The 25,898-nt window shown below is 41.0% G+C and overlaps 1 protein-coding gene across 1 annotated transcript in view; it reads right to left on the reverse strand.

Moving 5' to 3' along the window:
* Window positions 1–21,469, reverse strand: part of NETO1 (neuropilin and tolloid like 1) — an 82,642-nt gene extending 61,173 nt beyond the window's left edge. Inside the window, exons 1-4 of the mRNA XM_008160506.3 lie at window positions 21,442–21,469; window positions 19,437–19,490; window positions 19,064–19,201; window positions 12,334–12,582 (exon numbers count right to left, since the gene is read on the reverse strand). Coding sequence (XP_008158728.1) covers window positions 12,334–12,582; window positions 19,064–19,201; window positions 19,437–19,490; window positions 21,442–21,469 — 469 coding nt within the window. The remainder of the gene's footprint in view (window positions 1–12,333; window positions 12,583–19,063; window positions 19,202–19,436; window positions 19,491–21,441) is intronic.
* Between the last annotated feature and the right edge of the window lie 4,429 nt (window positions 21,470–25,898).

Genomic DNA, 25,898 nt, shown 5'->3' on the forward strand with positions numbered 1-25,898 from the left:
TTCTGCATCTCAATTATTTTCATATTTCAGCATGCAAGGTAGAATCTGGAACAATTGCAGGTCAAAAATCTTTTATTGATGTTGAGTGAACCTATGAAATAATGAATCGAAGATTTAGACTTGATCTCAGGGAATATAATCTCACATGTAAAGTAATACCAGTATTTTGACTATATCTTCATGTAGAAAAATTCATAATGATGTGAAGTGCTGGTCTCATGAGGACACTGAAAACTTTAAGAAAGTAAATACCTGTTGCCAAAAGTCATACAATAAGTATGTTTTAAAGTTAGAATTTGAATTTAGACAATCTGGAACTATGGCCCATGTTTCATCATGTTTCATGAAACTATGCATTTTCTCACACACATACACACACGCACACACCTTACATGAAACTATGAAAGTATGAGAAAAATGGGTTTAGGCAGAGACAAAAACAAAAAACTGAAGACCTATCCAAATAGACCATAGCATTGATTAGGCATATTGCCAATATTCACTGAAGGGAACTGAGTGTCTTCCAGTATATTTTAAAGGAAAGGCCTAAATTACACTCTTTTTAGTTGAATGTGTATTATAAATTATGGCCTCAAATGATTAGTGATTTTTTTCCCTCTGATGAAGAAATAGAGGTTATATTTAAAATAATTTGAAACCACTGAAAAACTTTTCTAGAACATGGGTACTTCATAGGCATAAGAGAATATTTCAGCCACAGATAATGAGAAGGCCACACGGAATCACATTCTTACAACAATTTTACCTTAGGTTAAGAAAAAGTTGAGCTTTATTGTGGACTTTATAATCTAGAACAGAACATATAAATTGTTGTTAGAAGAAAAAATTCTATCCTATTCAAGCTAGATAGTGAAAAGTTCAGCACAATAAACTAAATGCCAACTTTGGACATTTTATGCAGGAAACTAAATACCCTGTTTTTCATATAATTGCTACATGTCTCCTATATTAAGAACTCATAAATAGTTCAGATGAAAAAAATATCTGGATTATTTTCCGGAAAATGGGAGAATGTAAGAAACAAAAACAGAGGCTGTCAGAGACAACAGGTGTAATGTAGAGCCTGGAGATTCAGCAGCCTGGAGAAGTAGTGAGTGGCAGGTAGTGAGAGGCACACTGCCTGGAATTAATCAAGGAATGAGATACACAACCCTTGCTTTGGTGAGTGAAAGGAGCTAGGAAGGGAAGGGCGGCAGGCAGAAAACAGGAAGAATCCAAGAGGATAACGAACAGAATAGACCAAATGGAAATTATATAAAAGGTAAAATAGAAGAAAAATAAGCGTGGTTGTATATATTTTAAATGATCTTTTTTAGGAATTGAATACAAATATTATTTCAAAATGAGGTAGTAGGAGGAAAGGGGAAGGATAAATGGTGCTGGAAGGAGACTTGATTTGGGGTGGTGAATACATAATACAATATACAGATGATGTACTATAGAATTGTACCCCTGAAGCCCATGTAATTTTATTAACCAATGTCACTCCAATAAATTCAACAAAAATGATTATTAAGAGAAAGTAATATACATGTGCAAAAAAAGCTAGAAGTAATGCTACCCGTTAACTAATTATCTACACCAGCAGGTCCCTCTACAAGGATGATTCATTTTAAGTCCTTGGAAACCCTCTATTTCAGACTTCACTTATCATTGCCATGACAACCCTTTGCTAGTTCATCAGCACAGCACTGACCATTCTACAAATTCTCCTCTGTTTGCCCACTAGATCTCCTAAAGGAAATACACTTCCCTTTCCGAGGGCACCAGCAAGCATAATAGAGTCTGGGGATGTTTTAAGGTAGCATTGATTTCTCTCTGAATCACTCAGCGAAACTCCTTGGGGCTTTGAAGTGCAAATTTCAGAAGAAAAGTTTCCAGGGAATAGAAGTCTTCTGAGTCAGGTTATGATCGATAGGGAACAAAATAGAAGTGACATATTTATGACTAATATATTCTCCTGCTGAAACAAGTCAAGTTTAAGTCTTTTGTGGATAACTGCCCTGCTGATTGTGAAGAGTCCTGTTACATTATAATCACTCTGTGATCCTCGTGGTTGTCTGGTCAAAGTGAGGTGTCTGAAAGTATTCGGAAAGGGAAAATGCCATAAGGATGTGCTGAAGCAGAATTTCAAGCAAGTCAGCATAGCTGTGGAATGGTGGGAAGCTAGCCAACTGAGCAAGCAAGAACCCACAGCAGAGCTCTTTGGAAACAAAGGCATCAGGCAAATTTGCCATGAAGAGGCAGAGTCAGAGTCTTAAAGAGTGCCAGGTTCTACAAATAGCTATGGTTGCCACAAACAAAAATACCACCACCCCATGCACATCTTTGGAAAGAATTGCAAGTTGTTATTTTGTTGTGGTTGTGGACATATTTATGCATAAAGATGATGTTCAAATAAAACCAAATTATATATATATATACACACACACACAAACACACACACACATACACACATCCTATATAATAAAAGGTTAATATGCAAATCGACCGAATGGTGGAAAAACCGGTCACTATGACATGCATTGACCACCAGAGGGTAGATGCTCAACACAGGAGCTGTCCCCTGGTGGTCAGTATGCTCCCACAGGGGGAGCAACGCTCAGCCAGAAACCAGGCTCACAGCTGGCGAGCACAGCGGCAGTGGCAGGAACCTCTCCCCACTCCGCAGCAATGCTAAAGATGTCTGACTGCCAGCTTAGGCCTGTGGAGAGCAGGCCTAAGCCATCAGTCAGACATCCCCCGAGGGCTCCCGGACTGTGAGAGGGCGTAGGCCAGGCTGAGGGACCCCCCCAACAAGTGCATGAATTTCATGCACCGGATCTCTAATATATATATATATATATATGTATATATAATATATACATATATATATATATATAGACACACACACACACAGAGAGAGAGAGAGAGAGAGAGAGAGAGAGAGAGAGAGAGAGAGAATAGAGAATTAATTTATGTGTCCAGCTAAGTGTATTGGGTATCCTGCATTTGGGTCTGAGTTAAAATCAAGGTTTGTTAGAGTTTTATTTCTTTTTTGGAGGCTCTAGGTGAGAATCCATCTCTTGGTTTTTTTAACTTAGAGGCTGCCCACATTCCTTGGCTCCTGGGCCCCTTCCATCTTCAAAGGCAACAGCGACCATTTGAGTCTTTCTCTTGGTGCACCATTCTGACACTGACTCTTCTGCCTTCATCTCCAAATTAAAAGAGCCTTGTGATACCATTGGGCCCACCTTGATCATCCAGAATAAACTCTGTAGCTTAGGATCAGCTGATCAGCAATCTTAATTCAACCCAAAGTCTTTCTTTTCCTTTGCCATGTAACACAATATATGCACAGGTTCCAGACTTTCAGATGGAGACATATGCATGGATCACTTTTCATCCTACCACAGTTCAACCTGGGGCCCATAGAGATTTGAGTCCCTCCAACAAGCAAAATACATTCACTCCATTCCAGGTGCCCAAAACATGATGGTGGGCAGGCATAGAATAGTAACATTTACAGATATTTCTGTACAAAAAAAGGAGAAACTCAAAGACAAAATAAACCTACAAGTCTCAAGAAATTTTGAAATCCAGATGGAAAATTCCACTTCCACGCACCAAAATCTGTATTTGTCTGTTACTGCTGCTGTAACAAATTACGATGAACTTAGTGGATTTAATCAATGCTGATTTTTTTAATCTTATAGTTCTGGATGTCAGATATCTAAAATGGGTCCCACTGGGTTAAAATCAATATGTTGGTAAGGCTGTGTTCCCCTCTGGCGGATCCAGATGAAAATCCATTCCTTGCCTTTTCAAGTGTCTACAGGCTCCCCACATTCCTTGGCTTGTGGACTCTTCCTCCATCTTCAGAGCTAGAAATAGTCATTGGAATCTTTCTTATATCACATACTCTGACACTGACTTTCTGTCCTGCCTTTGCACACTGAAGGACTTTTGTGGTTACATTGGGCCCTCCAGATAATCCAAATTGATCTCCCTATGCTAAAGTCAGCTGATTGGCATCCTTATCCCAACCTATTGTCTTAATTTCCCATTGCCATGTAACCTAATATATTCAAATTCCAGGTCACAGGTCATAGACATATTTTTGTTGTTGGTGTCTACTACACCTAGTTTCTCTTTTCTTATAGTCTATGAAGTTATTATAAGGAAGTTGGAGTCTTTTACATACTGTATTTCTGTAGTGTTAGCCTCGTAGGTCAAAAAATATTTGTTGAATAAATGTAAGCAGCAAATATACCCTCGTGGAAATTAAGTTATTCTGTGCATTCATATAAGAATAGTTACATAGCTATAATGGCATACAAATTCTAAAACAGGAAAACATTTTCAGTCAAGGAAATAACCGTGTGAGTAGTTTTCCTGATAATTCCTTGATTTATTTTGCACATAAATAAAATAATAATATGCCTCAAGCTATCTGTAAATTGCTATGAAAGAAAAATGTTCTAAAAAATGAAAAGGCCAGATAATATTTTCTTAGGCAAAATATATAGGATACTTACAGTTTGAAAAGCATATTTCTTGAATATACAATAAGTTAAACCTTAGAGTTTTCTAAAAGATTTACCAAGACGACAAATAATGACAGAAATAAACAAGTGAATGAAAAATGAAGGTAGAGCATAGGCATTATTTCTCTGTTTTGTTTCTTGAATATTCTCCTTGCTCAAATGATACAATTTCTCCTTTGAACAATTTAAGTGAAGAGTGGGTTTTGGTCCTTTGATATGGGAACTACTGTGTAAGTGGGTGCAGAGGTGATGCTATGATTGATGGAAGCATGACCTTGGCTAGTTCATAAGACACCATGCAAATTAGTAAATAAGACTCAGTTCCCGGTGTAGATACGAATATGACCTATTCCAAGGTTTCTGAATGAGAGTGGGATCAGCCCTTCTCTCCCCTTCCACTGAGAGTCCTTAATGCACACAAATGTATAGCAGAGCCGGAGAGAGGGATGGTGTCGGTGATTGGAAGCAACTAACATCACAAGAAAAAGTCAGAGACGTGTGTGAAATTGTGATGGGTCTAGGAGGAAGAAATGATTGTTTCCCTTTAAGTGTTTAGCATGGGAGTTACAGGTTTCAAGTCATGAGACCATGATGCACAACTGACCATGTCAGTAGCAGCAGAACTTTGAGAAGCACAGGAAATGAGTCACAGAGTTCATGAAGGCTCAGTGGGGCTGCAAAGGCAGAATTTTACATTAGAGGTGGAGGGAGGGGAGATTGGTCATTGTGAATTGACAGACATTTCGGACAACATGGAAGAGGTGAATTTTTAAATTCATACACCAGTGAATGGCAAAATGTAGGTGATATAGTATTATCCCTTAATTAAACTTCTTAATGTAACTGTACCAACAGTACTTGCAATATGTGATGTAATTAAAGACATGATTTCTACCCTTTCTAGAAGGCGAATCAGCACAGTGCTTACATAACTGATATACAGGCAGTAGCTTAACTTCTACACAGAGTTCACGAATCCAGGCTACTCATCTTCTCTAGACCTGTGGTTTCTTTATCTTTAAAGTGAACAGGTTGAAGGAGATGAACTCTGAGGTCTCTTTCTACTCTAAAGAAAATATGCATCTACAATGGAAATACACCCGAGACTCTCTGTGGTCTAGTCCCAGATACACCATATTAAAAAAACCGTGCAGTCCAGCAATTAACCACTAAATAAATAGAAACACACCAAAACACATCTCCACCTCTGCAGGACACAACATGAGGAAGACATTCTTTTGTGCAGGAAACTTCTTAAAAATCTTCCTTCCCCTTTGCTACTGCTTTCAATATTCTCTGCACAGATGGGAGCTAATCCTGGAAATTTTCTCTCCCACTCTCGGCATCTCATCTCTCTTGAACACCCACCTAGACCAACAGCATTCGCTCTTCTCTCTCTCTCTCTCTCTCTCTCTCTCTCTCTCTCTCTCTCTCTCTCTCTCTCTCTCTCTCTCTCTTCTTCCCTCCTTCCCTCCCTCTCTCTCCCTCCCTTCCTCCCTCCCTCCTTCCTTCCCTCATCCTTCTTCCTGAGCTCTCTATTGGATACATTAGATCAGCCAAGTCAAGGGCTGGTGGAATGAGAGTAAGGGATCAATGAAATTGCCCTCACGTGGTTCCTATTAGACGCTGATAAATTTGTCCCTCCATGACTCAATGTTTTAACTTTATTTCTTGGAAAATTTGCCTCAAGAAGACATGTGACTTTGCCTCATACATTTTCCTTTTGTCAGCCTATGCTGGGGTTGAAATTAAAATATTTGGGGTCTGTAGTGTAAATATAATAGGACAACAAACTATGACCCAAATTTCTTTGATATTATATTTTTATATGAAAAGCAAATAAAGTCCTTATTTTAACCTTAGCCTCTCAAACCTTTTATTCTTTCATCTTTAGAGCAAAATCCAAATGAAACTTCAGTTGTTGAAATACAGATGTATGCATATTTTTTCTTATTTACCAGAGCATATATGAAAACCCTGATTATCTAGACAAGAACATTTAGGAACTTTCAGCACGGTTGACACTCACACATGCATTTACATTTTAGATAGAAAAGGAAAAATATTGAGCTGAATAATTACAATTGTATCAAATCCATGACAATATTTTACCTAAATAATATATTTAATTTCATATGCATAGAAATCTTTTTTAAACTCTCAATTTAAATCATTGCACTGCAGTGTGTCCTCTCCATTGCTTTGAAGTCTGTCAGACGGAGTTTGAGAGGAGGCTAGGAACTAGGCAGAATGTTCCTAAAACACTTTGAGCTCCTCAGATGAAAGGTGCTATTTAAGTACAAAGTAGCATCAGAAATTAAACTAATTTAACAACTCCACTCATTTCCATGCCAAGACCGAACTCAACCTCACCTATTGGGTGCCTTGAGGCATAATCCTTACATTAAATTTCTCCAATAAGGGTATTATAACTTTGTTTCCTAAAACTAGTTCAGAAGACATGTCATCCAAAAAGGAAGACTCCATAAACACCAGTGCTATATCTGTACACTTAAAAAAATCTCTCCATTAGGGAGTAGAAAACAAGTTGAACAAATGATATGTGTTTCTAAAGAGATTGAAAGGGTTACTCTCCCCCTGAGTGGACAGCATCCCGGATGTTTTTCTTTAATATTGAACAAAGTCCCTGGTAATAGCCACTGGACTGAGGGTGGGTAGGAAGATACTGCTTCATGTTTTCTCCATAGTTTATATTTTCTATTGGGAAAAAAAATTTGAGGCTTGGAAGCAGCTGGCTAGAGGGAAAACTCAAAGTTGTTCTTTGAGTAAAAACAAACAAACCTGTGAACTATGAGGAAATGGTATTCATCCATCTAAAATTTCATTTAAAATTACCTATACCGACAGGCATGGCTCAATGGTTGAGCATCAACCTAAGAACTAGGAGGTCAGGGTTCAATTCCCAGTCAGGGAATTTGCCCTGGTTGCAGGCTTAATCCCCAATAAGGAGTGTGCAGGAGGCAGCCTACCAATGATTATCTCTCATTGTTGATGTTTTTATCTCTCTCTCCCTCTCGCTTCCTCTCTGAAATTAATAAAAATCTATATTAAAAAAATAAATTACTATAGTATTTTTCCTTTTATATGTTTTTATCCTAAATAATTTTATTTACACAAGTAATACCAAATTTATGGTCTCTTTTTTCAAAAATTAAAGCATTACAGATCATGCAGATAAATTTTCAATCTACCTCTATCTTAGTCCCTTCAAACAACTTAACAAAAGGAATACAAACAATCCAATAAAAAAATGAGCAAAGGACCCAAATAGACACTTCTCCTAAGTGTACATACAGATATGCAAAAATGTTCAAGGTCACTAATCATCAGAGATACACAAATCAAAATGACAATGAGGTACCACCTCACACATGACAGAACAGCAATCATCAACAAATCAACGAATGACAAGTGCTGGCAAGGATGTGGAGAAGAAGAAAACCTTGTACAATGCAGACTGGTGCAGCCACTGTGGAAAACAGTATGGGGTTTCCTCAAAAAATTAAAAATGAAGCTCCCATTTGACCCAATGATCCCACTTCTAGGAATATATCCTAAGAAACATGAAACACCAATCAGAAAGGATATATGCACCCCTATGTTCATAGCAGAGCAATTTACAATAGCTAAGATCTGGAAACAACCCAAGTGCCCATCAGTAGATGAGTGGATAAAAAAGCTGTGGCACATTTATACCATGGAATACTATGCAGCAGTAAAAAAGAAGGATCTCTTACTCTTTGAGACATCATGGAGGGACCTGGAGAGTATAATGCTAAGTGAAATAAGTCAGTCAGAGAAAGATAAGTATTACATAATCTCACTCATATGTGGAATCTAATGAACAAAATAAACTGATGAACAAAATAGATCCAGAGACACAGAAGAATGGGAGAGACTGATGAATCTCAGAATCTCAGAAGGAAGGGGGGGGATGGAGAGTGATTAACTGGGAACTTATATGCATATATGCATAGCCCATGGACACAAACAATGGTGTGGGGAAGGTCGGGAAAGGGTGGCTGTGGGGTAAAAGGGGTGGGAGGGGAGGGACATCTGCAATACTTTCAACAATAAAGATGAGAAACAACTGCATTCTATTACTGTGAGCACTTTTATATGTTTTCCTATTTAATTTACCTGTGGGTTATCAACTTTTCCATGATGTAACTTTTAACATTTTCAGTAATCCTGAATTCATGTCTGTTCTCAGGAGTGGAAGAGTATACTGTTGAGGAGACATCACAACACAACTCTGTCTACACAGGAAGAAGAGAGGTTTTCCCCACAAGTTTACCCGGGAGCCTCCTGCCAGGATTTGGGCGCCTGGCCCCTTCCTTAAAGCTCACCCTAGTCCTTTAGTTCTGCACACCCCAGGATCTACCAGTTGACTTCTGACCATTGCTCAATCTCACTATCCTTCAGTAATCCTAGATGATTCATCACTGCACTGTGGACTCTGGTAATGACACTATCCAAAAATCACCACAATTCCTAAAATAAATGAGGAATTATCAGAATGAGTCAAGAGATATAGGAAGAGTCCCTGGAAGAGTGTTTCTATGGCATCCTTTCTAGCTCTTCCCTCCTACCCTCCACACCCAGTTGGCTACTTCCCATTGAAGCAATCCAGGAGCCAGAGATGGAAGGGTATTGTTTTTTTAAGTTGAGTAGAGAAGAAAGTCAAAGAGACTTTATTTGACTTCATTAAAATATTAAGAATCAGAAACAAGTTTTGCAATGAGGGCTGACACAAATTAGTGTCCTGATTAGGCAAGATGAACACTGAAGACTGGACAGGGGAACCAACCCATGTGAGACACAAAGCACCATTGAAAAATGACATACATTATGGAGACGAATCATGCACTGTGGCTGGATGCTACTAAATAAGCCTGTCATCTAAGCCTCAATTGGGTTCCACATGCACCATCAACCTTCTGATTATAATGTGTATACCCATGTATGTTTGCTCATAAGAAAAACTGAGCCTTGCGAGTCTAAGAATTCTTAATGTTTATAGGTGTGTATATGTACATGTACTAGTATGTGTATATGTGCATACATGTATAAGCATATAGTCAGCTTGGTTAATGTGATTCAACCCTGTGGTGGGAGTATTCTCAGTGTGCTGACATCATGAGACTATCAGGTTAGGGTCCAGATTGAGACTGTAGTAAATCCATAAAATTAATAAAACCACCTGGCATTCCCACAGCTATTTCTGCTTTGACATATTTTATGACTCTGCCATCAGAAATAACTATAACCCCCATGGGGAGGCCTAGACCCAATTAAACAAACTTAAGAAAGAGTGACAGATATTAGTTTTGCATATCAGGGGACTCTTGTTCTCTTAATAATCTATACCAAAACTCCTTTGCTTTTAAAGAACGTGTGATCAAATTAATGAAATGAATAACTACAATGGTTTAGATCTTATAGGAAGTGAATAAATTCATCAATACATATTGGTTGACAATCAATTTGTCTTCAAACAATCCTATGAGGTGGTTGATATTACCCTGATTTTACAAATAAAAATATTGAGGCATAGAATGTTAAGGATTAGGTACAAAGTTTATAGCAAGCAAGAAACAAGAGAGGCAGGACAGGAAGCCAGAACTAATTCCAAGCCTCACAGCCAGGCTGGTGTCAGGTCTCCAGGTGACCAACGTACAGCCCCTCCCCTCCAGTGTGCGGGGGCCACTCAGGTGCACCGGTGATGTCAGCAATGCCTTATAAATCCATGAAGCTGACTTTAGGATCTCTTCCCTGTCAGTTTCCCCAATCCCTACTTCAAGCCACCACCAAGTGAAAATTAAGCCAGATTAAACCAAACCTGCCTGACTCCCTATTCCCTAAATGTTGTCTCGGTTATCACCCATCCCTGGCCCCTCCCTGTTTCATTAACTAATTGGCTTCCTCAATACTGCCTCTTCGTGGAATGCGGAATGCGCTGTGGATTACTGTGCCATGAGGCAAAGGCCTGGGCCTGTAGAACATCAACTTCCACTGCCATGGGAGTTTTACAAACCTCCTTCTGACTGTCCCACTCTTGTCTCATATGCCCAGTGTCTGCTTCTGTATATGACAGTGAAAATCAAGCCTAGGCCAATCCTTAATGCATCCTTAATTTCACGAATCAGTTTGTCACATTCCCTCCTGATTCAGTTGTTCTTGGTAATGAAATTTCCTTCTCTGGATGAAGTGAGGCACCTCTAAAGTAACAAGGAGTGAAGAACAATAAATACCCTGGGATCCACTTGGCTGCTCTCAACCTGGGGAGGCAGCTGAGCTGCACCCTTCATGGGCATCTCCAGGAGAGCCAGAAAGGTAGGCCGCATTGTTTATGTTAATAGACTATGTGAATCGAGGCTCCCTTCTTTGTGAAACCACAATTTTAAATCCTAGACGTTATTCCCAGGACCACCAACTCCAGGATTAAAATATAACTGGTAAAAGCCTAGACCATACCAGCTATCTTTAGGCCCTGGTTACCCTCAAAATGATCAGTTGAGGAAATATATAATTCCATTTACCACTCTAGCATGAATAAAATCATCTGAATTTCTGCACCTTTTTGGAATACATCAAAGAGTTTGAGTGTCACATATAAAATAGCCATGGTTTCTGTAAACAATACAATATTAGCAAAACATAATTAAAGCCACAATCTCCTAGTGATCTTATGAAAATACTCCTAATGTTTAAGGTAAATATACATGGTACAGTTAATATCTGACTTATTTAGCATAAATCATACTATCATAGTGAAAGTCATCATTAATTTTATATTATTTTTAAAATTTTAGTGCTTGAACTGAGCATCCAAGCCCTGCTCTGATGTAACATAGAACAGAAACTGCAACAAAGTTTTTCATATATTCTAATTTCATCTATTGTCTATTATAACCTAGGTAAAATCATATATATTAACTGAAAAAATAATGCAATCATATATAAATAATGTGCTTCATGGAATTTGATCTATGTTTCCATTAAAAGAAATGCCTTCTGTTCATCAAATCTCAAGTTGCTTTAGCCTGATGTTCTTGAAGTTTAAAAATGTGATTATCAGTTTTTTTCTTGTACTAAATGATAACTCATCATAAAGTGAGCCAGTCAACATCACAGAGCCTTTTTAACATTAGCAGGTTAAAAGGAGAATTGACATAAAATTCACAATTACATAATTACAGATAATGACTGCCAGGCCTTGCAAATGAACATTTGGCTGCCCTGGGTCTCAGTTTTCCTTTCATCCCAACACTTAGGGATTTGCATTTCTATAAAGAGATTAGACTGCTTTATACTAAGATCCATTTGCTTTAAAAATTATAGTTTTTCAGAACAAATGAATTTTTATTCAAATTCTCCAGTGATCGCTTTGATGGATACATTTTACAATACTACAATTGCCTTTTCGAGTTTATTGGGATTTAATGTGTAATTAGTTTCCTTATTACAGACTGTCTCTGAAATTACACATTTCAGCATAATGGAAATCCATTTAATTAAATGTTGCTGATGACCATCCAGACCCCTGAATCACTATACTTTACCTTTTATATAGGCTTAAGGAAAACTTATTTTCCTTTCAGAATTTATGAAATGAAAAGAGAGAACATTATAGGTTTGATTTTAAATAAAATTACAAAATTCCTTGAAAAATTATAAAGTTATCTTACAAAAGTTCTTGTACTAGGAAGATATTAAACTAAGAAAGAAAAAAGATATAAGGGGGAAAAAAGGCTTTACTTACCAGGTGTGAAATTGTATCGAGCTGAAAATCCCATAGATTCCAGCTCACCATCAGCAAAAAATTTAATCCACAGAAATCTTCCACTGGATTTTATTGTAGGTGGATTTTGTTTTCCACAAAAACGTCCAATTATTGGAGAAAACCCAAAAGGTCCATCTCGAACTTCAATATGATCAAATTTGCACTCCCAAGATGGTTCAATAGAGTACTTTTCATCGAAATGAAGTTCAATGCACTGTCTTGGGGCCGCTGAAAAATAGAAAAATTATATCTAGAAGGCCCTTCTGAAATCTTTAATTTGATTTTTTTGACTCAACTTCAGATTTTGTCTGCACATCTATCAAACTTTGAGCATGAGACATGTGGAAAGACAAAGCCAGCATGCTATCCTTAGCTTTGCAAGTAATATTTCCATAAGGAAATCTAAGGGATGATCCTCAGACATCGCACAAAATATTATTCTGATATCAAATAACCATTTTGATGCCCAACACAGAAGTAAATAATATCACACTATTTTTGTGAAAGCCTGCTAACTCTGGTTTAGAAAGTAGAGAGGCATCTTTCTGTCATGTTTTCCATATTTTCTGGACTACCCAGTTTTAAGGTCAGATGCCACTTGAGAGTGGTGTGGCACAGTTATACTATTCCAATAGTCCCAATCAGATGGCCCTGATAATATCAAAGTGAGTGTACAAGGCAATGAAGAACAATCTTTCTTTGAGTACAAATCTTACCATATCACCCTCAGTTTCAAACTTACTCGGTAACCTTCGTAACATTTCCAGTAAAATGATCAAAACAAGACACAAAGGATCCTTAAGGTTACTCTCCAGCCCACATTCCAGTGTCTCCTTACTTTGTGTGCAACCCAAGCTCAGCTCTCTTCAGCCAAGCCTTCTTTTTTTCTTTTTTTTTTTTTTGAGATAACACACTCTTTGGGCTTTAATGTATTTTCCCACTTTCTTGAGTATCTAAATACCTCCAATTTGTTAACTCCTGTTCATACAGGCAAATCTCATTTAAAGGAAACCTCTCTAAACCTACTCACTAAAGACAAGACCATATCTATTCACCTTTTTCCAGCACTCAGCACAGTACTTGTCAGTGAGGACTTCTCAAAAAAATCTTTGTTGGTGATTTGTACATGAGCTTCTAATCTTTATAAATGTGTTTACAGCTCTCTAAGGCATAGTTCTAGGGCAGCTCTAGAAACCTCCGAGTGAGTACATTTGCTAGTTACCTTTTATTCTTTCCTTGTGAAGTCCACACAGTTCCCAATGCAGGTATTCTCAACTGATACTCAGCCAAGATACCCCAGAACAGCCAGAACAGTTGTTGAAATAGCCACACACATCTTTCTTAGTTTGTAAACAGCTGTTGACTTGAGTCCTCTGAGTGCTTCTCAGCCACTTGGCCCTCTTCAGGGACCAAGCCCCTCCAGACACTTGAAAGTTAACTCCTGGCTCAGCCAGGCCTGTTCCTCACATGGCCAGAAATCACTCTGAATGACTACTGTTCACACCACACTGGTTCTCAGATATGTATTGAATATCGTCCTTGATGGCTTAAAAATTAAAGCTTTGCATGCATGGATGTCAAAAATTTATGTAGACTTGAGATACATGATGAATTGGAAATTAGAGATTTATAAAATAAAAATGTAATCTTGATGCTTTCCAAAGATAAAATTGAAGCTTAATTGGTTAAAGGTCAATGCATGCTAAAAAACTATTTTATGGATGATTTTTAATCTCTAAAATTGTTTCTGTGTCTTTGGACATTTACAAGTAAAATCAAGAACAGTTCTATCTAGCACTAATGTGTATCACATAGGTCAATAAATATAGTATCTACCATAACAGATTTGAGGAGATATCAATGCTTTTTTTTAAATCTGCAAATAGGAAAATATCATAAGGAATTACCTGGAAAACCATGTTTTTGCCCCTGAAATCTAATAACAAAAAAGCAAATGCTTAAGAAACTGGACCTATTCATGTATTAGCATCAAAGTGCCATTTGTATGTACTATAATCCGATATAACGTATCTGTTTATCTCTTCCTTGATAATCCAGTATCAGTTTTATGAGGACACAACAGTCAGAATAAAGATATTTCTTTTAGAAATAAATACATAATGTACATTTAGGGAAAGGGGAAGCTAATTTAGCTAAAACTCTATCAATCAACATAAATCGATGTATTGTCCCTATTAGGAAATACATGGTGATCTAACATGAATGCATTTATTTGTACCTTCATTTTCATTGTTGCTTAAGTTCTGTCCAACATGGATGAATCAACCTCTCAATGTTCCTTCAGGAAACATGCTATCATACAGCATTGGGTAGACCACATCATATATGGACAACTCATTTTCTTTGGTCCAGAATGTTGAAGTTAACTACACACACATCTGAAATTCCACTAACTGAATTTTAGAAAGTAGTAACATAACTTTAAAAAAATAAGTGTGTCATATAGTTTTGTGGCAGATGAAAAAAATTAACAATTATAGTGTATGTAAACTATGTGCAACTCTCTAGATCCAACTCCATAAACTTCCATTTCCATTTTCTTTCCCTTCAAATCTCTCAAGTCACAGCTGTCTTTCTCTGTCAAACTCTCTATAAGCCCTTTTTGATCTGAAATAGCTTCCTTTTCAAGAGGTCTTAACCTCTTTGGACATGTTGAGAACTACAAACACTTTCACCTAAATACTACACATTTATATAGACTATTGCCTCCTATTTGAGGGAGTTGTAGGACATCCTGAAATCCATAAAAAGGACCTTTCCTTCTATGATTGAGACTCTACTAGTATTGATTACAACTTATACTTTTTAAAAATATATATTTTATTGATTTCAGAGAGGAAGGAATAGAAAAATAGAAACATCAATGATGAGAGAGAATCATTGATCTCCTGCCTCCTGAACATCCCACACTGGGGATCGAGCCTGTAATCCAGGCTTGTACCCAGGCCAGGAATCGAACTATGACCTCCTGGTTCATAGGTCAATACAACCACTGAGCCAAGCCGGCTGGGCACAACTTATCTTCTACCATTTGCAACAGCATGGATGGACCTGGAGAGCATTATGCTAAGCGAAATAAGCCAGTCAGAGAAAGATAAATATCACATGATCTCACTCATTTGTGGAATATAATGAACAACATAAACTGATGAACAAAAACAGATCCAGAGACAGAAGCATAGATCAGACTCAGTCCGTCAAACCTCTGAGGGAAGGTAGGGGAGGGTGGGGGTAAGGGGGAGAGATCAACTAAAGAACTTGTATGCATGCATATAAGCCTAACCAATGTACACAGATACCAGGGGGGTGAGGGCATGAGTGAGGGTGGGATAGGGTGGCGGGGGGGAGGGGGGAAGAGGATAAGGACATATAAATAATACCTTAATCAATAAAGAAAAATAAAATAAAGAAACTTGACCAATCCTTATCCCTGTTTATCTTGTATTTTTAATTTACCTTTTCCTACAGAACAGGCAATCCTTTACAGAATTAAAGATGACAATTTCCACCATTAAAAGAAGAGAAGACAAAGGAAAAAAGAAACTTAATTTCCATGGTGGGGACATCAATACCCTCAAGGCTCCATTCACTGGGAGCTGGCTCCACCCCCTACTGTGTCCATGAGAATACACACCCTGAAATGACTAACAAATTCTAAATTGCCTCACACAGTAGGAACATTTTATTTAAACTGATTTTTTTTTCCTGTGATATAACAGCTGGTTCTTTGGCTTTTCCCTGTTTCCTGAAACTTAGTCCACTCAGCTGCTGTGACCTTATATCTGAATTCCAGCCCACCCCTCTGACTTCTCCTTCTCTTTACTCTGCCCATCTCTTACACATTGTTTCCCAGAAATTATATGTCTTCTTTCCTCTCTCTGGAGACCAGTGCTCTGGATGCCACTGTCATCACAATGGAGAGCTATTGTAATATAAAGATGCCTGCAGCTTTATCTAAAACCAATTAAATCAAAACTTCTGGGGACAGACCTAGGCATCTATATATTTTTAAAGAGTTGAAAAACAGTGTTCCAAATTCTCTCTTGATGATTTTATTCAGTATCTTCAGCAGCAATCTCTATATCCTCAACAACCATATCTAACATCCTCAACAACAATCTCTATATTTATGACTCATAAATATATATTTTCAGCCCAGAACCCTCCACTCAGTTAAAGATCTATAGATACAATCTCTTATGAGACATCTTCATAAACACCAAAATTGAACACATTATTTTTCCTTTAAACACTCTCTCTACCTATATTCCTTGTCTGGTGCAACAATTACATCTAAGAAGTCACCAAGTCAAAAACTTGAGGATGGTCCTGGGATCCCCTATTGTCTCATTCCCATAGCCAGTCATTCATGGTTCAGTTTCCTAAATACAGCTCATTTCTCCCTTTGATCCATCACCAATGTCACTTCTGTAGTTCAGGCTTTTACTATGATTCATATTTACTTGTTCTTTCACAATAAGTTTCAAGTTAACATCATTTTCCTTTAGTCGTCTCATTAAAATCTCATCTTTTTAATTCTCAAAATTATTTCAGTGGTACCTCCATTGTCTATAATTCAAACTTTCCTGGGGGAACATGGGGAATCCCAAGTTCTCCTGTATCTGGGACAGCTTCTTTGCTGGTTCCTGTCCTCACCCACTGCAGAAGCCGATGACACTACATGTGGGTCCTGAGCACACCTTATCTCAACTTCATTCCATAGAGAGAATGAGCATCTCCTACATGTTCTTCAAAAAGAAGCGTGAACAGCTCCTCCTCCCTGTAGCCTTCTTGTCCTTCCCCATTCCACACACAGTGCTAGTTGGGAACTTTGCATTATTTCCTGAAAGTAGCATAGTCCCTAGACCATATGGTAACTTCCACAAATCAAGGGTCATGCCTGTGTTGTTTGGCACCCTCCCAGGGGTCCTCAAACTTTTTAAACAGGGGGCCAGTTCACTGTCGCTCAGACCGTTGGAGGGCCGGACTATAGTTTAAAAAAAACTATGAACAAATTCCTATGCATACTACACATATCTTAATTTGAAGTAAAAAAACAAAACGGCAAAAACACCTGCATGTGGCCCGTGGGCCGTAGTTTGAGGACGCCTGCTCTAAACTGTACCTAGAAGAGTGGTTGTATCTTGGTAGTTGTTGCAGGAAATATTTGTTAAATAAATGTGTGAATAAAAATGACTAGTATGAAGTATTTCAAAAAGGCTATAGAAGTATGATTAATAGTAACAGGAGATTCTTGTTACCAACTTTAAGTTTTGTCCTTCCTGTCCTTAGGAATGAATACAAATATGTGCATGATATTAAAATCAAATGTTAGCAATGCTTTTTAATTCTAAATAATGATAAACATGAAAGTCCATTAACATGCAAGGATATGCTTCTGAATTAATTATTTAAATGAGAAAACTAGTTAATTTTATTATTTTTAATAATTTGAAAGTTAAAATATTGTTGCTTCAAAACACAAATTACATGAATTTAAACCTCAGTTTACTTATCTGTAAAATAGGCACAATAAACATACCTACTTCCTAGGACTAAATGCTTTAATCTATTATGTGATTTTAAAGTTCCTAAAACATCTACATAATAGATATGTAACATTAACTTAATAAAAAGAACTAATCTTAACCCAGAATTTCCATATTTCAACCTCCTTTTCTATTAACCATAAGAGAAAGAAACCATGCCAGAACTCAGTGTTCTCAGCTTACTCTTTCTCCTTCTTCTAATAGAGAGATGCATCTCTGCTAAAAGTTCAACCGCAAGTACAACAGAAAGAAAGAAAAGATCCTGGCCTAAAAATTACAGAAAGAAAAAGACTCATTTCTAAAGTGAAATCAGTTAAATATAAAGACTTTTTATTTAAAAGATAAATGAAATAAATGTGCCCCTTGTTTGCTGGTATAAGTAAATACCGAGCATACATATATTTTCATTAAGCTCTGTTGTCTCTCTGTCTGTGTCGGGTTGGGAAAGAGGTTGCAAGTTTTGGGTTATTACTTACTAACACATATTAAAACCTATCACTAGATAAAATGTTCATCTATATTTCTAAAAAGTATACTTAATATGAAGACATCTACACGGGTAATGGCACTAAAATGTTCAAAGAGAAATAAATATCTTTTTCAGTACTATTTATGTTTCCAGCTGGGGAAAAAAATGATGAAAAGAGGCATCACAACTTGGAATCTTGACTTTGGTGTTAAAGTATGATAATGTCGCCTGCTAGTATAAACTAAGGCAACTGCCGTTCAGACTAATGTTTGAAAATTTTATTAGAGATTTATTTCTGACATTCATGTTTTTTTGTGTGTTTCGCATTAGATAAGAGAAAAATAACACATGTACAGGTTTTGTTGTATTTGTTAAACTAGTAAAATACCAGTTTCCCAAACTGTGACACATTAGGTAATATTAGGCCAACTTTGCATCCATTCTATTAATTTAGAATTACAAATAAGTTAAATCAAATGCCAAATAAACTAAGTTGTTGATGTGTTTGTGATTCTCAGAATTTACTTGTTCTTAACCCATTACTACCAATTTCAATAATTAGCTTAATTCCAGATTTTAGTTATTTGATCAACTGAGAGATACTTATGTGCAGGGGCTCCAGAGCCAATTTCTGTAATGTCTCTATGCACACTGTCCACATGTTCCTCACCTTCTATGATGTAGATGCATTCTCGGTCAGGGGGGTACTTGCTGGGGTAGTTGGGAGAGGTAAAGACACCTCCCTCCGCATGTTTTGTCCAAGTTCCACACTGCACTGACTTCTGTGTTTCTGAGGTGGTTTGCTTCTCTGTAAAACAATTTTTAAAAGAGCCATCATCCAAATTTCTATAGAACTAAAAATAGAGAACACATTCTTATAATATCCATTAGTAAATTAATTTCTAAATGTTGTCTTAGTGAAAACCAATCAATCATAAACACTAACAAATGGTCATATATCCTGAAATATTAAGAATATGGGGGAGATGGAGAAATGTAAATAATTAAAGGCCTCTCACCCACAGTTTTCCAAAGAAACGTACCTGTTCCTTTTTTGGTTGCCCCAGACAAATGGAGGATGATTAAACTTGCTACAACTGAAACAGAAAAGGAAAAATTAGAGATAATATTAATATACACCAAAATGATCGAGATCTGTAACAACACAACATAATCTAACAATAAAATATCAAATCAGATTAATTTTATTTTTGTTAACTATTCCAAGTTGACTCAGACCTTGCACACACTGATTCAAATTGCACAAATCAGGAAAAGTTAGGAAACCCTTCGGGAAGTAAATGCCAGTTAAGAATGGATGAGACCCAAACCCCTCAGGCAAATGCCTGCTCCAGCACGCAGAGGCGGTATTATTAATAACCTACCGATGTCCCATTCCAGGAGGATATCAGACCCACATTGCTTCTAGGCTGCGCTTCGTGAGGGGCTGTGCTGGGACCTCTACAGGGAGAGAGCTTGGCAGCAGGTGAAAGGGTGAGAAGCAATCAGACCCCAGGACTGATGCTAACACTGCCAATGCTATTGTGTTTTAGAAAATAAACACCTAGCAAATCCTATGGTGGAAGGGGGGGAGGGGAACAGAGAAAAATAAATTACGGTGGATTGGAAGCATTAAGCAGGACTATAAAAATGTTCCTTATAAAAAGGTGCTGTACTACCAAGTAAGCCCATCCTCAGCAGTTTCTAAGCTATAAAATCCATCTCTTCTAACCATAACTTTGTTTTAATATTCAGGATTTTCCAAGAGGTAGATTATTAATTTCACAAAGGTGATTGCTTATAAGCATGTTGTTGAGTCAGCTTTTCAGTCTCAAAGAGACTCTGATCTGTCACTTAACAAAGACCATTATAACCTGAACTTTCTGTTTACTTCTATCATTCTTGACTCACTCACCATTTCGACCAAACCTAAAACTAGAAATGTGTTAAACTAATCTAGTCTTCATCATTCCTGAATTTTCCTCTCCTACTTTATTTTCAGGTTGCTGCTCAATTTTCTAAAAGCTCTAAGTTCCAGTAGGGGTATACCTCCCTAATGTTTCCACTTAAAATGAGTTTGGGAAAGGGAGGATAAAATTCACAAGGATTTCCTAAGCCTAACTCACTACAGGAGCTTATAAATCGTATGCTTAAAGATTACTCCAAGAAAAAAAAAAAAGTGTCTGGGCCTTGATTTTAGTATTTGAGAATTGCATCAATTATATGACCGTACTGTAGCCGGCTCAAAACATTAGTTGTTATCCTGTATGTTTAAGTAGAACAAACCTTATTTTAACTTGCCAGGTCTCTGTACACACACAAGCACACGGGTATACAGCCATCAATATCAGGACATATGTTTGGTGTTCTGTTTACTCTCTTTCTCCTGTTCTGATGGAATCACATTGTGGAACAGGTACTATTGGTAACATATCAGCCAACCCGGCCTTTCAACCGTGTGGCCTGGGATTAACTCTCTGATCCTTGCTTTATAATGTGAAATTCCCAGCACACATTTCTTACCTTGCTTTTCACTTGATGACTTTTGATGCTATTTTCCTCCCATTTCTTTCCTATCATTGCACGCAGATCACACACTCCTAAAACCACACTAGCGGTCCACCGGCCAGAGTTGAGGGTCCTTTGCCCTCCGCTCCAGTGCTGCGTTCAGATGTGCTCTAAACTATGTACTGGGGGGGGGCAGGTGGGCCCCCTGAGCTCCTGAAGCCCCCGAAGGAGGACTAGTCCCTTCCGTCCCGCAAACTGTCTGCTCCTGCGCCTTCCCTGGGGCCCACTCCCCAGCCACTGCCGCACGTGCGCATCCCAAAACTACTAGCCATCCTCACCCCCGGATGATCCTGCGCACAGAAAGCCTGCTTTCCCTGGCGGATGCCGGTGCCCGGCTACCACTGATTGCGCTGCCCCCACGCCCCGTGGTATTCTGCTGCAATACAGAAAGTTTACACCTGCCCCAGACTCGCGGGGACTGCGGGTTCTCGGGAGCAGCGGCCACCGGGGAGGGACCCGCGCGGCGGGAGCGGTACTCACTGTGAAGCACACTGCGTCCATAGATCATGTCTGTTCGTTACACCAGAGGCTCCGAGCTCCACTAATTCCATTTAGAGACGGGAAGACGTCCAGTGGTGGGGAGAGGACAGAGTCGAGAGATGTGAAATAATGCAAAGCCAGGACAAAATGAAGGGGGAGCGAGAGACGGGCAGGACGAGATCCGAGCCCACACACAGCAGAAAATCCGAATCCGCGCGTCCTCCGCCCCGGCTCGCTCTCGCCGTCACCGCGGCGAAGCCAGCATCCCCACCATGACGCTGGCATCACACCCGGGCGCCACTCGCCACCATCCGCGCCGCCGGCGGCAGCGCCCTCCTCCTTTGCATCATCGCCGCCGCCGCAGCTGTCTGGAGGGCACGGGCAGGGGGCGCAGGCAGAGAGCCCGGAGGCGCCCGGAGGCGCCCGGAGCTGGGGACCGGGGACCGACGGCAGCGACGGTGGTGGTGGCGGCGGCGGCGGCGACGGAGGGGGTGCTCCGTCCCCAGTCTCATCCACCACGAGCAGCAGGTTGGGGCAGCCTCGCCCGCCGGGAGGACGACCGGCAGCCCTCCTCCGTCCAGCCCTTGGGGATCTTCCGCTGAGGCATTGGAGACAGGAGGAAAGGGTCTGTCATCGGCTCGCCGGCTCCGCACCAGCTCTGCGATCTTGCGGGAGGAGAGAGTGGTGGGCGTCAGGGAGGAGGGCTGGAGGGTGGCGGAGGGGCACGGGGGTGTCAGTCAGGGGGGCGGGGAAGGGAGGGCGGGGAAGGAGCTGGAAGATGGCAGAGTTACCAAGTGGGAGCGTGAGTCATAGCCGTGGGCTGCGCGACCCTCCAGGCAGCCCCGGGCCGGGGTGACACGGAGCAGCTCGGCTGGCGCCCCCCGGGCTGGTGCATGGCGGAATGGGGCGGCGGCAAGGACGGCACACCCTCACGGATCCTTGGGGGGGGGGGGGGGGAGGGAAAAAGAGGGGGGGAGGAGGAGGACCAGACTGGGATCCGTCACTCGCCACCCGGGCCAAGGGGGCCAGAAGGCAGCCAGCAAATCCCAGCTGGATCCTAGCGCCGGATAGAAGGCGAGCAAGGGGGAGGGGCCTCCAGTGAAAATCCCCTTCGGGGGTTCATTGTTCACTTTTTAAGGGTCGGAAGTTGCCGTCGCTCTCTCTCCCGCCCCTTGCATTCCATCTGTCTGGAGGAAGCGGGTTCTCCTCAAGGGTGACGGCTTAGGGGGGGGCCAAGCCGGCGGGGCGCTCGGCCGCCACGTTGGCCGGAAAAGTTTCCCGGTCGATCTCCTGGCTGGGTGCGGAGGTCGCCCGCACCAAACTGTTCATGCAAAGACTTGGACTTCTCTCTATCTACCTCCACCGCCCCCGAGAATTTAACACCCCCCAAGGCACACACAGATCACCTCCTACCCACCCCGACAGCGACAGGCTCACGCGCAGGGAGTTACACTCGGAGTGGGGGGCGGGGGGGGGGGGGGGGTAGGAAGAGTTGCCCGGGAGACAGCCCGGAAAAGCCCTGGCTCCTAAAATGCAAATAAATGAATAGGAAAAGACCCGTAAACAGGGTGGCCACAGAGGACCGAGTCGCGGGAGTGCGCGGGCGTGCGGAGGGGAGTCCCTCCCCGCTCAGCAGCCGGGCTCCCCCACCCGGCTCCCTCTCGCCTCCCTGCAGCTGCGGGCTTGGCAGCGCAGACCCGCTGGCTGTCGGACCCGGCCACGCACAGGCCCACGAACCCGGGCATCCAGGGGTGCTCAGCCACAGATCACGCGCCTCCGGCTCAGCTGCCGGATCAGAGCCCAGGATGGGGATGGCGGCGATGAGGGGATGGGATAGAAAGAACTAAGGTGGGAAGTGGAGAGATGAGGCCACCTCAAAAGCCACAGGAGGGAGGAGGGGGCCGCTAGAGGGGCCCGGAGGGCGCTCAGAGCCAGGCCCGCAACTCAGGCACCTGCTGCTGCTGCCGCCGCGGTGGTGGGCCACCCACAAAAGCGCGCGCAGATGTGCTGGGTGCTCGCAGTTGCCCAGCCCTCACTTCCCCTCAGCGACGCTTTTGGAGAGGGTGTCGACGGATAATGAGGGGAACCCCAAGTCTAAGGGGGTCCACGTGCCCCAGAAGCAACCTCCCGGGCTCCTTCTACCAAGATTTCGATTCCTTGATTCCAGGCATCTTCCGCCAGTCCTTGAAGGCGCAGAAAAGTCAGCACTCTCTCTCTCTCCCTCTGTGTGTGTGTGTGTGTGTGTGTGTGTGTGTGTGTGTGTGTGTGTGTGTCCTTTTAATGACAGGTGGGTGGGTAGGTAGGTAGGCAGGATGCAGTGGAGAACTAGAGCGAGAGAACAACAGAGGGACGGAGAGACTGCGCACCCGCAGAGCCAACTCCACCAGGACGCTGCGCAGGCGAGAGGAGCTCCAGGCTCCAGAAAAGAGCTTCCTGTGCTGATGGATGGGGCGCGACCCGGAGGAGCCTCTCAGAACCCCCGCGAGTGTGTCTGCCCACGGATGTACTTGTAAGAGGACCCAGGGCAGAAGGTCCCTCGGATTCCTGTGACCCACGTGTGATTGTCCTGCCAGTTCAGGGGTTGAGGGGCGGGGGGCAGAGGAGTTGAGGAAGAAATGCCCCAACTGCACAGAAGCAGAAACGCCAAAGAGTAGTGGTCGTGCTAGGGAGGTGACAAAGGATGCTGGTCACCAATGGGGGAGGGAGGAGGGTCTTTGAAAAATGGCCAATGATGGGAAATGATGGTGTCATGTTGAAATCTTTAGGATTGGTTGGTAATTCTTTTCACATCCAGAGATACATCTTTATGAAAAACGATAAAATCTTTCAGTGAAAGAGTGATGGGCTGAAAATTATCTTCAGGAAAATTACTGCATTCCTCAAGTGCAGTTTGAAGATAGGATGGCAATTTGGTCTTTGCTAAATCCATCCACTCAAGTATGTCTAACCTTTTCCCTCCTCTTTGTCCAGGTGGGTTTCTCATGACACATATTTTGTTACCTGGCCTAGTAAGTGGCAGGCTTCTGAAATTTTGCTAGACAAGTGGTCCTTGAATGGGGATGGGGAGGGGGTCCAGGAAACTCAGGAAGGAAATCCCAGGGAAAAGATGAAGGGGCATGGGGTCCACACCTTTTGTTCATGTCCTCATTCCTCCCATAATCCAGTGGCCAGTAGGTCTGTGGTTGAAATTAAACTCTCATACATACTGTGTCTTTGATTTTTGAACCCAGTGGTTTCCTGTGCAGTGCCTGGGGCTGTGGGATTGAACATTTGCTCAAAGCTCGGGGCTGAGGTTGTGAGTGTGCAGTCCTGGATCCTGTGGTCTGTGACAGAGGCACGCTCAGGTACTGCGTCCCCTCACCAAGGAACCAAGACAGGTAGCTGCTGAGACTCTACACAGCTTCCCTAATCCTACCAGGCTATGGTTGTAAATTGTCCTCAAAAATTCCATTTGTTTTCCTACACAGACACACACACATACTTTCAACCATCCACCACATCCTACTAGCTTGGCAAACTGCCTTCTTCACACTTCGGGGCTCTGAAACACCGCTTGCTGAGTAATGCTACCTCCCCAATGGGGGCCCACAAGTTTTGTTTTGTGTTTTTTTCTTTCTTTCTTTCTGAGAAAAATCAACATATGGGAAAGTTCAGCTTCTCCAAAGGAAGGTTAAGCACACATATGGTCAAATATCAGTATGTGATATTTCTCATGGGAGAGCATAAAACTGATAGCTTTAAAAAGCCCAATAGACTATCTAGAGAAGGTGCTTTATCAGGGTTTTCCAAGGCTAGCACCAAAACAGACACTACTTAACAAGTTACAGTAGAACTGACACTTCTTAAACACAGTTAAAGGGTCACTGGTTTCCCTTAAGCTTGCACCTCATAACGATAAATAGTAAGAAGGATTTCCAAAACCTTAAAAAAAAATTGGTGCAGGAAACTGCTCTTCTGATGCAAGGGCAAGTAGTATTTGTCTACACACTCATAGTTTCCGAAAGAAAATAATCCAGTTCCAGGTCTCCCGGGGTTCTCTCATTAATTGGTCTGCGGCATTGGCCTCTTCTCCCAGGTTATTTCTGTGTGGCTATAAGAGGTAATGTTACACACACACATAACTGAAAGAAAATAATGTTTCTGACACATTCTATACACTGAGTGGCCAGATTATTATGATCTCTGAATGCATAATAATCTGTCCACTCTAATATATATATATAGATATATATAGATATATATATATATATAGATATATATAGATATAGATATATAGATATAGATATAGATATAGATATAGATATATTATTAGAGGCCTGGTGCATGAATTCGTGCATGGGTGGGGTCTGGCCAGCCTGGCCAGGGGGAGGGGACATGGGTGGTTGGCCAGCCTGCCTGCTGGTCGAACTCCTGGTCGAGGGGACAATTTGCATATTAGCCTTTTATTATATAGGATA

Source organism: Eptesicus fuscus, chromosome 12 (assembly GCF_027574615.1).
Source record: "Eptesicus fuscus isolate TK198812 chromosome 12, DD_ASM_mEF_20220401, whole genome shotgun sequence".
Classification (NCBI taxonomy): Eukaryota; Metazoa; Chordata; class Mammalia; order Chiroptera; family Vespertilionidae; genus Eptesicus; species Eptesicus fuscus.